Raw genomic sequence first — 14,359 nt, 5'->3', positions numbered from 1 at the left:
AATTTCTGATAACAACCCCTGAATCTCAGCCTAGTCTGTGTTGGTCAAGCTATATATTGAATGAATACTTGCTGAACGTATGTAACTTGGTGTACCTGTTTAGGGTCTAGATGAATGGAGACTTCATCACAACACTCTTTCTTACCATTGCCACACAAGAGCCCACAACTTACTGACCCATAAATGCCTCTCTCAGAAAAGATGCTTTTGTCACTCTGGCTGAAGCATGTTTCAAGACCACATCTAACTGGAACGAAAGGCTGGAAACTATGTTCCTATGCTTGTCTCAGAAAGAAAAGTGTTATTCAATCATAGTGTAAGTGTTACCAAGGCCTAGAGAATTGTAACTGGGCAATTCCATTCAGTCATTCATTCACACAGTGAGACATGTGTCTAATCTATATTGAGACATGAGCTAGTTTCCTAGAAGTACACAAAGTGAGAGAGTTCCTTTGCATGTGCTGGCTTGGGATGCATATCTAAACCAGCCACTATTATTTAAACAACAATGGTATGAATAGGATCCTATGACGATCACTTATAACCACACAACATAAAGGTGTGATGATTTTTAAAGAGAGGCAGGCAAACAATGCACTCACAGAATGGTGTACTTCATTAAACTGCTGTGTATTCAATATGGTATTCTTTCAACTAACTACTCTAAAAAGAATTTACCAATTGACAGTGATAATTATTCAGTTCAAAGGTAAAATTTTCATGGTCTCTCCTCCAGAAGGAAAGAGTGTGAAACTGTGAAGTGGTATTCTAAGGCTTTCTGTTGCCTTTGTTCTCAGTTGAAACACTAGCAGGCATTATGTTTATTATAATGTTAGCTCTTGGGTCTGCAACTCATAGCTCCCAATAAAATGATCTGTCTTCTATAATGTTAAACTGTTAAACAATAATATTAAAGCTAGTAAACAGAATTTAAGTAAGGAAGAATTAATCTATATTTCCAGAATCAAAATACAGATTTCTTTCTTTTCTTGAATTTCTATTTTTCACACCTGATCCCATAATGAAATCCTGTCAGAAAAGAGAGAATATTTAGAACACAGTCCAGCAAATAGTGGGAACTTGACACAGGCAAAGAAGAGATAGACCTATGAGCAATAGAGCTGTCTGGCCTCATGTAGAATAAAGAGGTCAATTTACTTAGCTAAGACTAACTGCAGAGATACTGGCCACTGTAGTTTAAATTTTCTCAACACCCATATTGAAAGTCATCTCTTGCTGGTGTTTAAGAGATGGAGCCAGGAAGAACCTTTAAGAGATGAGGAAAAGGTAGGAGTGTAGTTCAATGATGGAGTGTTTTCCTAGGATTTTCAATGTCCCAGTCTGACTATAACATGAGAATGGAGCCTACTCATGGATGGATGAATTGAAGAGTTATTTGAGTGTGGTTCTATTATAAAAATTAGGTTGCTTCTGTCTCTGAGCCTCAGCCTCACTCCATTTAATATACTACAAGGCATCTAGATTCTGTATTTTCCACAACAAGAAGAGTTTCACTAAATGCAGCTCATAGCTTGTGGGCCTCAAGACTCTATGTGTTGAATAAGCTTCCTTTATAAAATATCTCAGTTCAAAATTCAGTTATAGCAGCAGCAGAAAATGCATCAGGCACAACAAGCACATGGTTAGCAGTCTCCATCATAGCATGCCTTTTGGAACAAATGAAGTACATGCCATGCCAACTGCTACAGAAGATGATGGTCTTGGTATGAGACAAGAAATGTATACATTTATTTACATAAACATTTATGATAATAAGAATATACAGCCCTGGAGCCCTGTGTACATGCACTTGCTTGAACCTGCCCTTACCATGTGCTAGTTTTGTAAGTGAGTAGGGAATCTGTCTCAATATGAGATATACTCTTTTTTTCCTCTTTTATTTCTTGAAACCTAGTCTCATTGGGTAGCTCATTTGTCAACAATCTTGTCCTCTAGTTCTCAATCCAGAGATCTCAATCCAGAAATCTCAGAGTACTGGGATTTCAGGGTGTGAGGCACTACATTTGGCCATAAGTTAACTTATTAATATTTATCTACTTCATGATATTAATTTGTAAGTTAATCATCATGTCAGTTGGGGCAGTTTCTTCACATACAGAAGTAGAAAAAAAATATGTCCTTATCAGATAGTCCCTGATGTTCACATCCTACCTTGTTGTCAGCTGTGTATGAATTTAACTGAAAAGCTTTCTGACTGCAGGAAGCAAATTTAGGTATGTTAAATATGAGAAATCTAACAAGTAAGCCACCACAAGCATGTAGAACAGTACATCTTTATATACCATCTCACTAAATAAAACTAGACCAGAAAGATACAACAGTTGTTACTATGAGGGTGAGCGGAGGCCCATGCTGGTGGAGGTTGGCATCTTGTCTTCCTGTCAGCACAGACATAGGACATTCAGACTGTGTCATGTTGTATGGTGTGTGGGATTGCACTCTCAGATTGCAGAAATATGTTCCATTCTGTCACACCCACGAGCCTTAGACTGCACATTGAAGGCCAGAATGAGTAAGAGCTGTTCAGAAAGGGAGGGAGGAATGTCTGTGTTGATATGCAGCTCAGTAGGCAGTAGTTAGTCACTATGGTATTCCTACAATTTTTAACAAGATTTAATCTCTCTGTGTGTGTCTCTCTCTGTGTCTCTCTGTCTTTGTCTCTCTGTGTGTGTGTGTGTGTTTATGTGTGCGTGTACGTGCTACATTTCTATGTTCTTGTTTGTGTGCCTGTATGGATGCAAGTGGTGACATTGGACATTGGGTGCCTTCCTCAATTGCTTCCCTCTTTTTTTTTTTTTTTTTTTTTTTTTTTTTTTTTTTTTTTTTTTTAGACAGGTCTTTCAATTAACCTGGATTTCACCAAAGTGGTTAGACTGGTTTAAGATCAAGCTCCATGGATTCTCTTTCTATCTTCCTTGCCAGCACTGGGATTACAAATCTATTACACCACACTTAGCATTTTTACATTTATTCTGGAGATCTGAATAGGACCTCACACTTGCAACAGCAAGCATTTTATCTACATTGCTGCCTTACAACCCCCTAATCTGCCTTAAATATCATTGTGAGATGGGATTTATAGGTTTAATTTCCTTAACACTTTTGTTTGCAAATGTTTCTGTGCTTCACTGACCATAAGGTAAGTACATATCTTAAGAGGCTTACATCTAAGTTTCAGGACTGCTAAAACTGTCAACATGTTTTGTTTGTACAATAACAGGGTCTTTCCCTTGGTTTCCCTATTACCAAAGCTATAGAATGTATAGTTATCACATAGAAAGCACATGGGTCATTTGCTTACAATTTGTCGTGTGACAGAACAAATAAGATATAACAGATACTAAACACATTGAGAAGGGGAAATTTGTTATTGCTAAGGTAATATAACCTGTAACTTTTGAGTTTCACCAGATGGAAGAAAAATTTGGGGTGTTGGAGTTGAGAAAACTAATAAGCAAATCACAGAAGGGTGGGTAAAACACAGAAAATGATGTGTTGTACAAACTCCAATTGTAATGCCTTTATCTTACCAAATTAGAATTATTTCATAATCAATATTTAAGGTAACATTTTATATGAAGCTGTAATATTTTAAATAATTTGGTTTTGTATAAGAAAACTTACCAACTGGCCTCTAACGAAATCAACAAATTTAGAAAAAAATTTATTTATGCAGACTGAATTGTACATCTCTCATCATCCAATATTCATGTTGCTGGAATTATTATAAAACAAATCAATAACCTAAGAGAAAATTTTAGTTTCCATTAAGATAGACTCTATCACATTTAGAATACTTCAATATAGTAAAAATTAATTCTATGTTTATTATTATTATTAATTCATAAATAAAGGCATCTTCTAATATGGAATACTTAATAAATGCTACATTTATGATATTAAAGTGTTTTATATAATTAAAATCAAAGGGAAAATATAAGGTAATTGTTGAAAAACCTTAAACCAAATATAATCTTAGTGAAAAATTTAGTCCAAAACCCAAATGAAAAATAAGTGTGTGGTGCTAAGGGCTCAGTTGACTGTATCTATTGGATTAAGTTCTTGCTCATGCCCTATGGTATAAATGCTACAACACTTCTGTACATGTAGTTTTGTGGGCAAAGGTTGGACACTATGAGCTGGTCTCAAGAAGTTGCTCCCACTTACAGCTCTTTGATCTAGAACAAAGAAGCACATTTCTCTGTGCTTCAACTTCCTTTCTTATATAGGGCAACCTCTGGAATTTTGTCCAGCTCTGATGTTTTAAGAAGCAATGAAAAAGTAGATTCTTTTGTCACACATGTTGAGAAACAGAGCATCATACCATGTGTGCATATACGCCCTGTACATATTGTTCCACACTCAGTATTATCCCAGGAGATCTCTGCTGTTTAACACTCACTCAACATTTATATAGGTATTTATAACTTAATCACCATAGCCTTTATAATTGTCTTACAAAATTAATTGCACTTGAAATGGAGAAGAAAAAAATTTTATGTCATGAAGTACACCATCTCTGCGTAACATTGAGTGGCACATCATATGTGGTGAAAGTGGTTCCAGGTACCTTTCCGTCCTCTGTGACTCTGAGAGGTGCCTATTATGGTGAATACAGACCACTGAGCATTTACTACTCAAGAAATCTAATTATCTACACATTTTAATTATTTTAGTCACACCATCTGTGTCACAGCATATCTTGGTATTCAGCTGGCATAGCTCAGCTTTCTGTCCATTATTCACCATCTTAATACACTGATGTCTTCATAGCACACAGTGTCTCAGCTTCACTCTGGTTTCGTTCTATTATCCCATAGCCTGGTTATGCAGTCTTCTAAAAGATATTTTGCCTCCTCACAAAGGTATTTTTCCTCTTTAAAATACGGTAATTTTCTCAACAAATTAATTCAAACTTTTCCGGATGTTGGCTCCCCGATTTTCTATGCTATTTCTGATTTCCTGTTGTTTATAATGCTACGTTCTTTTTTCTTCCTAGGAATATTTGATGGTGAACTGTTAATGCATGACAGTAGCAAAACAGTTTCTTTTTCAGGTCAGCTATTCTATCTCTCTCTCTCCTCATAGAAACACATTTTTTTGTTGTTGTTTTGTTCCTACTTTATCCCTTAAATTCCACAAAGTGTAATTCTGCCCTTATATGAACACAGGTGTACATGTGTGAAAGCATGTGTGTCTCTAGCCTAATATGTTTGTTATAGGCATGACCTTCAGCACACTATAACTCTCCCATAATTTAAGATAATTTTCAACTAACCTGAACTTGGTGTAAAACAAAGATAATCAGGGCAACTGGAGAAACAATATCTTTTGAAAGTCAGTCAGTATAAACAGTGACTCCATGGTTAAAGTGTTTATATATATTATGTTGATGCTAATATAAGCTTTGATGTCATCCCTGATCACTGCTATTAATGTATCATGTTTCATGTGTATTAAAATGACAACTGATGGGGAGATTTTATTAAAGCAATGAACAATCAATGAAACGGAGTGAACATGGGAAATCTCCGGAGATGCATTTACTTAATACATATTCCATGTGTCTTTGAGTGACAAATGATAAACTTTCTCTTTTGATTAATAATGTAAGTAGCCTATCTGACACTTCCAAAGAGGTTATTGATCAAATCTACCATCATGGTTTAAGAATAGGTGACAGATATTGACCCTGCATGCTTTGCTGAAATTTTCTTAATTCATTTTAGTGTAACATATTCTAACAGGAGATAAAACACTTCTTCCATGAGTTAATTATTCCTAGAATACAAACAAGAGTATCTCTTATACTCATGTTAAGATAGTCACAAAAGTAATATATGTTGTTGCCAAATATGTAGCTGGTTTTTGAAAATCTGGATCAGAATATACTTCTTTATAAATCAAGAAAATGTAAGTTTTGTTCAGGCAACCACACTGAGAGGTTATCAGTGTACCTAAACACATGTACATAAAGCGACACCAAATGATCTAAGTAGTTTTTGTATGTGTATAATATATGTATAAATGTAAAGAAATAAGTATAAAGTAAGAGGCTCTCGATCTGAAGAACAGAAGAGGAATTGGGGTGAGGAGAGGAAGTGGTGGAAATATATAAATACATGCATAACTTGAAAACATTTTGGATTTTTACTCCATGAGCTTCAGTTCACACCTTTGAACCTTTTCGAGCCTCAAACATTCAGTATTTGCAATAGTGGGAATGAAGCTTCCTACAGTACAATTTTGAAGTTCTGTTCTTTACTCATCCTGGGGGTTAGGGACTGGTGCCTAACAGTGTGAGTTCAGCTCACCACTGTTTTCTGTGAGGAAAAGCAGGCATTTAGTGTTCACTGACTCCTCAGTGCACACACCTAATTCCAGGACAGGAAGAGAGTGAACTGTTTAAGCTATCTTATTGTAATGTTTGCTATCCTACCACTACAAGTAAGTGTACATACACAGACACTCATTACCACAGAAAAACTGACTTATACCCAAAAGTTTAACAAATATTCATCTAACCTGACTTTCATCTAACCACTTTCCTTGCAGAACTCTGTCCGGTTGGAAATGGTTTCTAGCTCAGCAACAGTTTAGCCGACTAATCTTCATGTTATTGGTGATTGTAGAGTTGCTCTGGAGGCTCCTAAGGCCAGCTTCCTCTTACTCCACTTCTCTAGATATGGGTGTTCCTAATGATTCAAACCTTGCACAAAGAACAGAGTTAGGACTTTCCTGGGGAGTGCTGTGGTTTGAATATGAATGGCCCACATAGGTCATTTTGTAGGAAAGAGGAGTTACTTGACAGGGATTAGGAGGTGTGGTTTTGTTGGAGAAAGCCTTTCACTGGGGGTGGGCTTTGAGGTTTCAAATTCTCCCTCTCTTTTTTTTTGTCACTATTATCTTTTTTTATTAGATATTTTCTTTATTTACATTTCAAATGTTATCCTCTTTCCTGGTTTCCCCTCTGAAAACCCCTTTTCTCCCCTCAACCCTGCCCCCAAGCTCCTCCCTGCCTGGGTCACCAACCCACCCACTCATGCTTCCCTGCATTTCCCTACACTGGGGCATGGAGCCTTCTCAGGACCAAGAGCCTCTCCTTCCCTTGATGTCCATGGCCATCTTCTGTTACATATGCTGCTGGAGCCATGGGTCTCTCCATGTCTACTCTTAAGTTCTCAAGTAAGGCCAGATGATCCTTTCTCTTCCTGCTACTTGTAACTCTGGATGTAGAGTACCATCCATGTCTGCACACTGCCATGATTCTTGCTATTGACTAAAATGAACTTAACCTCTAAACAGTAAGACAGTCCCAACTAAATGTTTTAGTTTCTATAGTCATGGTATCTCTTCACAGCAATAAAACCCCTAAAATATAAGTTTGTTGATTTGTACATCCTTCCATACACTGTTGCTTTATGGTACATTTACTTTTAATTTTGAGTATTATGCAAATCCATAATTTGATGTTTCAAGGCATATGCAAATATTGGTAAATCATAGAAACTGATTCAAACACATGCCGATCTGACTATATGACATTATGGGAAAAGGCAAAACTAAGGAGTATAAATTTCAGCATTTCTAAAGTTGCAGTGGAGGGAAGATAAGCATGTATGATATAAAAGGCTGTTACGGCAATAAAACATTTTGTATAATATTAAAATGGTTGTCAGATGTTATGCATTTGACAAAGTCCATAATATGTAACACAGAGTGAATCCTGATATAAATTAAGTATGGCCTTTGCTTGGTGGTGTGAATGTAGGCCTAGTGAATCCCGATTCAAGGATTCTTAAAGACCATACTTTCTGCTTTGTTACTTCCCCAGAGACAGTAGCTTTACGCTGTTAAAATTGTTTTATGTTCAAATTCCATGTTCTGATATAGAAACAGTAAAATACCCAATGGGAGACTGATGTGGTCCTTAGAGATTGCCAGAGAAAGCATCAAGTTTCTCAGAAGATCCTAGAAACTCTCCACTTTATCATTCCATGGGGATATCATTCAGAGTCAGAAAAGAGTAACATGAACTGAATGTGTCCTCTGTGTCACAGATTAGAATTGTTCTGAAAGTCAAGATGCAAACCCATGAACAATCAGACCTCTCTTATTCCCAAAAAGGAGTACAAAGGATGCACTGAAAAGTAAGTTGCTGAAGAGAACAAAATAATGTTTTCATTGCTGGTATGTGTGGCTACTATAATTCTTGAGTTTAATGAGCACCACATATTTTCAAAGTTTAGAATTTTCTAAAACATGAAGTAATTTTTGTGGAGTAAACAAACAAAAAACAAAGAAACAAAAAACAACCCAGAAACAACTCATCAATAAATTTATGAGCAATTAGTCTTTCCCTGTGTATTCTTGGTTTAGGTGTAAAGTAAAGTTTTAGTCGTGTGGAATGTGTGACCAATTCTTACACCTGGGTTACAGGCATTGAACAAACAAAATTACAGCATCAGTGAGATATTAATGTCAATTAAAATCTAATATATACAACTTTTCAGCTATTGTAAAAATGTAGTGTTTTAAATTCAAATAGAGCCTTTTTTTTTTTTTTTTTTTTTTACAATTATGACCATGCACTATGTACTGGAAATACCCCAGATTAGCAATCTGATAGTAATACAGGATGCCTTTCATATGCAGTAAAGATTTGTAATAACAATATCTTCACAGTTTCTAAAAATTCAAAGCAAATAAAAAGTACACTAAACTGTTCATGTTTATGTTCTATATTATATGGAGATATTGGAAAAATTAAAAGCTTACAAAATATAATGGAATGTTATATTAATTGAGAAAATATTCATGCCTGCCTAAAGCCATGCTAAAATTCTGAATAAAACATGGCTCCTGTAATTGGACCAAGTTCATTTCTTATGAAGTTGTTCTAATTCTGAAGCTGCATATGTGCAGGAGCCTGGATGTGGGAGGCAAGGGTTGCCATGGTGAGCACACATCTTTTTGAGAAGTTAAATTAAAAAGAAATGTGCATAAAGATCTCTCAGCTCATGGTATATTCTGGAAATTGAGGGTGCCTTTTCTCCCATGACATCTTGGTGTGGTGGAAGGGCATTGTCAAGGTAGGACATATACAGCTCAAATTTTAAAGACATCAGCTTTTTAAGGTCTCTTGGAAGTAAGAGATTCCCCAAGTTAGGTAACTACCCTTAACGATTGGGTAGGAAATCACCTCCACTTACACTAAATTAATAGATTATCAGCATTCAGGACATTTTGTAAACCTGAGGAACTCAAATACAGATATTGCGAAGTACACCTCTAAATAACTTTAATCTCAGATAGTTAAGGAGAAATAAAATCACCCCTGAACCTTGCTTTCTCTCCCTTCCCTGTTGTGATGAGTATTTTCAAGGAAGCCAGGCAGACTGCTCTATTCATTCCCAGCAAGACCTCCAGGTGGTTCTCTAGAATCCAGCAACTGGGAGTGCTTGAACCAGAGACAGAAGCACGTGTTTCAGAAAGGCAGCAGCTTTTGGTGTTCTAGAGCACCCATGTGCACGTGCTTGTGCTCAGGGTCTGAAGAACTTTCACCTATGCCCTCAGAGGGAATGTATCATTTCAAACTAGGAACCAGCTGGGACCAGATATCGGAATGGAGGGTACTGGAGGGAACAGGGAACGTTGTAACAAAGAATGTAGGATGTTGCTAAACAAGAGGCATCTCAGGCTGAGTTCCCTTTCGCTTTCTTTCACCTCTGGTCAACTTTATTACAAATAAAAGGGAACTTCAGCAACTGGGATGCTGAGCTTCTCATAGGCTCAGCTTGAAACAAAGAAAAGCTACTTCCTAATACAGTTTCTCTTGCGTTGGAGGGATCACGTGTTCACTTTCACTGGTACGCACTCTGCTCGCCCACGCGATGAAACCTCTATTGTGCTTAGAAATTTTGCTCAGGTTAAAATATGCTCAAACACAAATTGCTTCTCATCCATCAGCAGAGCCCCATCTAGAGACTCGGGTGCACATGCTCTCCTGCTGACCCAATTACCACTGCAGGTAATTCCGATGTGCTTAAGTGTACAGGGAAAGTAATAGCAAAGAGCAGGTGGAGGCCCGCTGCCTCAATTCCCACCCACCCCCTCCTGCTTTCTGAGATTCCTTTTGATGGAGAACTTGGAAAGGAACGTGGGAGTCACAGATGGTTCCTTCCTGAGGCCGATTCCCAGGAGTTGTGAAAGTAACCCCTTCCCTGCCTGGTGAGGTGCCACTTGCTTTGTGCCTTGGTGAGGAGGGGCAACCAGCAAGAAGGGGGTGGGGGGCGGAGGCGGATCTTTTCTCTCCCCAACCCTGATGGCCAAGTAGTGTAATGAAGCAATTTTGCAGCCATCTCGGTTATGAAGTCACTGTTTTTAACGACAATCTGTGCAGCCCCCACCCCCATCCCGCCCCCATCTTGACTCTAAATTTGATGATATAGGAGATCTCTGGTAGCCCAGCTAATTGTCCGCAAGGAGGGTGTCACAGTTACCCCAATATTGGCGGTCTTTGCTCCTTTTTCAAATACAATCCCAGGCATGTCCTGAATCCCAAAAGACCCCGGAGGATGCCAAGGGACCCAGAGCTGTACCAGGAGCAGTGAGGTTCCCTAGCTTCTCTCACAGAACACAAAGGAGTTGCCTGGCTTAGAGAGCCAAGCATCTTCTCAGACTCCAAGGAAAGCACTCGCCCCATCCCTTCCCACTTCTTTCTGTCCTTTAGTCTTTCCTTCTTTTCCATCCCATTCTTCTCCCCAAACCCCACCCTTTTCTTTTCACCCTCAATGACACACACCCCAATAATTCCTTTATAGACACCAAGACAGTAATACACCTTCCAAGAGAAAGCACAAGTGTGTGCTGCCACAAGTGTGTGTGTGTGTGTGTGTGTGTGTGTGTGTGTGTGTGTAGATCACACTTGCTCCATCCCTCACACACCACGGGGAAAGCAGACTGGATACCCCAGGATAAAAAAAATGCAGAAAGCCATATCTCTCAGGACCCCGCGGTCCCAGCATCAGTTCCCCGCACTCGCTCCTCACCTTTCCTTTTCGCAATATGTAACCCTTTAGAGTCCCTTGACCATCCAAAGCGACGGGCTCCTAAGCACTTGTCCAGCTAGCGCTGGATTCCACAGACCGGCAACCGCCTCAACGCTGAGGCACCCGGGCCACCTGAGCCTCCCAGATCCCCACTCCTGGACCGTGGGCAGAGGTCCCCCAATGCCCTACTCACATCGCCGGAAGCAGAAACTACCCATGAGGGTCCAAGGAGCGAAGGCCTTGCAGCTGCTGAGGGTTACTCCTTAAAGTGCTCTGGGGTCCGCAGTGAAGCCAGTAGGGGAGTCCTCCGAAGCAAAGGCAGAGGGGACTCCAGGCAGATGCGGTGTCAGACCATGGTGCCACTGCCCTTCAGGTGCAGGAGAGGAGAGGCGCCCCTGGGGAGCCGGGAGCCCGCCCGGAGCACCACTGCGGCCAGTCCCCGGCCTCCGCCCGCCCAGAGCGCCGCGCTAGCGACCGTAGCAGCAGCAGTGGCGGCGGCGGCGGCGGCGGCGGCGGAGGCGCAGCTCCCTCCCCGCCCCCAGAAGGCTCCACAGACAATAAATCCTGGGTGGAGAAGAGAACGGCAGCGCGGGCGAATCGTGTACCCAACTCGGCTGCTGCCCCGGCTGGCCGCGACGCCTCTGAAGGGGCGAGGGACCCCTTGGCCCGGGGCGCAGCAAGCACTGGCTGGGCTCCTGCGCTCCCGCAGTTGCGGGTGGCAGCGGGGGTCTTGGGTGGGCGGCTGCAGGTCGCGCTTGCCCAGAGGCTGGGTGGCCGTGGCTTGGAGCCCAGGGTTGGCCCGGAGCGGGGTCCTCCGTGGTGCCGCGTCTTGGCGCACAGGTGCCAGGATTGGCAGACGAGGCGCTGCTCCTGGCTCGCGCCTGTGACTCCCCACTCTCCCCGCCCCCTCTTTTTCCTCCCACCCCCTTTTCCGACGACACCAGCTGCAGCTGCTTCAAAGTGTGAAAAATGTCAAGGAGATTTTCCAGGGCTCAGAGAGGATGACCACCACCTTGCCAGACCTCAGCCATTCTTGGACTACCTTGCTTGCCCCTTGTGACCTCTACTTGGACTCCCTGCAATTTGGAGGAGCAAGATCTCAGTCCCGCGGAGAAATGAGATGTTCTAGCTTTCTCTGGTTCCGTTACCGCCGGCAGCTTTTAGACTGCCAGCTGAGCTCTCTAGGTCCCTCAGTTGCCTGGAGTACACAAAGCAGGTGTCATCAGGCTCGCACGGGGCAGCGCGGGCTCCCCCGGCGTTCTCCCACCAGCCCGGGGCGCTCCTGCTGGCAGCACGGTGTTCTGCAGCGCCGGGAATCCGCCAGCACCGCGGCTCCAGGCCTGTGCGCTGGGTGCTCCCGCACCAGTTCAGTGACGCTGCGCGTGGCTCCGCAGGCTGCCGCTCCTGCTATCTCAGCAAAGAGACCGCCAGGAGTGCCTCCTCGGGGTTTTCTCCCTGCCTGCGTTGCAGGCTGCAGGTTGCAGGCTGCCCAAGAAAAAGGTCTGCTTCTGAGTCTAGTGGCTATATAGTGAGTCAATGGCAGTTTTCAAGACCCCTTTCCATTTTGGTCTGAGATTGCTGTTCAGGGGATGTGCAAAAATGAGAAGTGTTTCCCAACTTCCTTTCATCTATTCACAATCCTGCTCCTTCTGCCCCGAACTCAGGAATATTCGCTCCTCCATACATATTCACCGGAAAGCACACACAGAAAAATACAGACATGTACAAAAAGCTTTAAAAAGCATAGTGATGAAACTAGTGCTATATTTAGACCCCTGCTCTCTAGACGAAACCGAATTCCTTCTATCCCGGGATTCTTCTGTGATTTAGAAGTGATAGGGCTAGGAGCCTCCCCCTTTTCTCTCCAATGACAGTGGACTGTGACATTCAGATGCTACTCAGAGTTGGGTGGGCTCCCAAAAGTGCTGGCATGTATCTTAGATCTGGAATATGAAAAGTCTTCAAGGTTAAATATCGCACCGTTCCTCCACCCCAGGCTGCCAGGAATTGTCTAGGAAGAGACTGGAGACTAAGACTTCATCTATAGATAGTCATGGAAGAGGATTACTTCTTTATCTGGTCAAGGTGAAAAGGTTGGTGGCCTCTTAGGGAGACTTCCCTTAATTTACATATAGAAGAGGAAAGGAGTGCATTTTGGAAAACCAGATTTTTAAGAAAAAAGCATTGTGAAACAGTGTAAAACTTCTGAAAATGGCAAAGAAATGACAAAAAATATTGAAAAGACACTTTTATTAAAGCTGACCTTTGTTGAACTCTATTTTTTTTTTCCCAGATTTGTTCTGTGAACATCTCGCTGTAAGTTACAATGTCTCAGCTGGAGGAGATGCTGTGAAAAAATTTAGATAGGAATTGAAAATCTATTAAAATAGCTTATCACGGCTTATGCACCATTAAAGACATCCTTTGCAAGTTTCCAGTTCTTTTCAGTACTGCTTAGAATGTTCTTTCTCACAGTCTTTCACGTCTTTCCTAAAGCTGTATGTTGGGCCCACCCTTATGAAAAAGACAGAAAAAGCTCATCTGAGCTTAGAACTGTATGCATTACAACTCAGAAGTTCTTACTCTAACTTGATGATCCACTCTCCTATCAAAACATTTCAAATTCTATCCAGCATCACAGCTGGCTACAAGTAACTTCTGGCCTTCATAAACGAAAAGATGTCCTCCCATTAGGTAGGCGAAATTGTTTTTCTTTCCAATGAGAGAAAACTTTTGAAACCCAAAACTAAAATTCAGTGCCACCATAATATCTTATTTTAAACCACATGCCTTCTTTCTCCTTTTTCTTTAGATTATAATCTCACTTTGTGCCATAAATATCCAGACAAAAGACATTTTGTGGTGGAATGTGAATACAACACTAGAAGTGACAGTGAAGAAGTTTTGGCTACAAGGCCCAGGACACCTCCCCCACCCCCAACTATTATTTATGAACCTTGAAGGAAATTTGACCACCTTCAGTATTTATACAATGAAGTGTACTGATGATGTCAGTGGTTTCACAGAATTGTAGAACTACTGAAATGCAAATGTTCTTTTGTCTTTAAACTCCAACTTTTCCTGTCTCCAACACTACTTCTAACTATATGTAGATGACACTCAGAAAACTTCATGCAGATGCTTGACATCTAAAAATTCACAATTTACAAAGTTAGACCAGAGAGTTTTAAGACTAGCTATTCAATATGCATCTACATATGGTTAGATATTAAACTATAAAATTTTATGAGGTGCTAATCAAGTTCTTTAACTCATACTATTAAAAT

The 14,359-nt window shown here is 40.9% G+C and overlaps 1 protein-coding gene across 7 annotated transcripts in view; it reads right to left on the bottom strand.

The window, feature by feature from the left end:
* The window catches only part of Lrrc7 (leucine rich repeat containing 7), a 505,524-nt gene extending 493,561 nt beyond the window's left edge, over positions 1-11,963 (bottom strand). For all 7 annotated transcript variants that reach the window (XM_029475023.2, XM_029475017.2, XM_029475018.2 and 4 more), the window contains exon 1: positions 11,266-11,963. In XM_029475023.2, coding sequence (XP_029330883.1) covers positions 11,266-11,267 — 2 coding nt within the window. In that variant the 5' untranslated portion in view covers positions 11,268-11,963. The remainder of the gene's footprint in view (positions 1-11,265) is intronic.
* Positions 11,964-14,359: the final 2,396 nt, after the last annotated feature.

This window comes from Mus caroli, unplaced genomic scaffold (assembly GCF_978045245.1).
Source record: "Mus caroli unplaced genomic scaffold, Mus_caroli_1 scaffold_3, whole genome shotgun sequence".
Taxonomy (NCBI): domain Eukaryota; kingdom Metazoa; phylum Chordata; class Mammalia; order Rodentia; family Muridae; genus Mus; species Mus caroli.
This window is presented reverse-complemented; position numbering and strand designations above follow the sequence as displayed.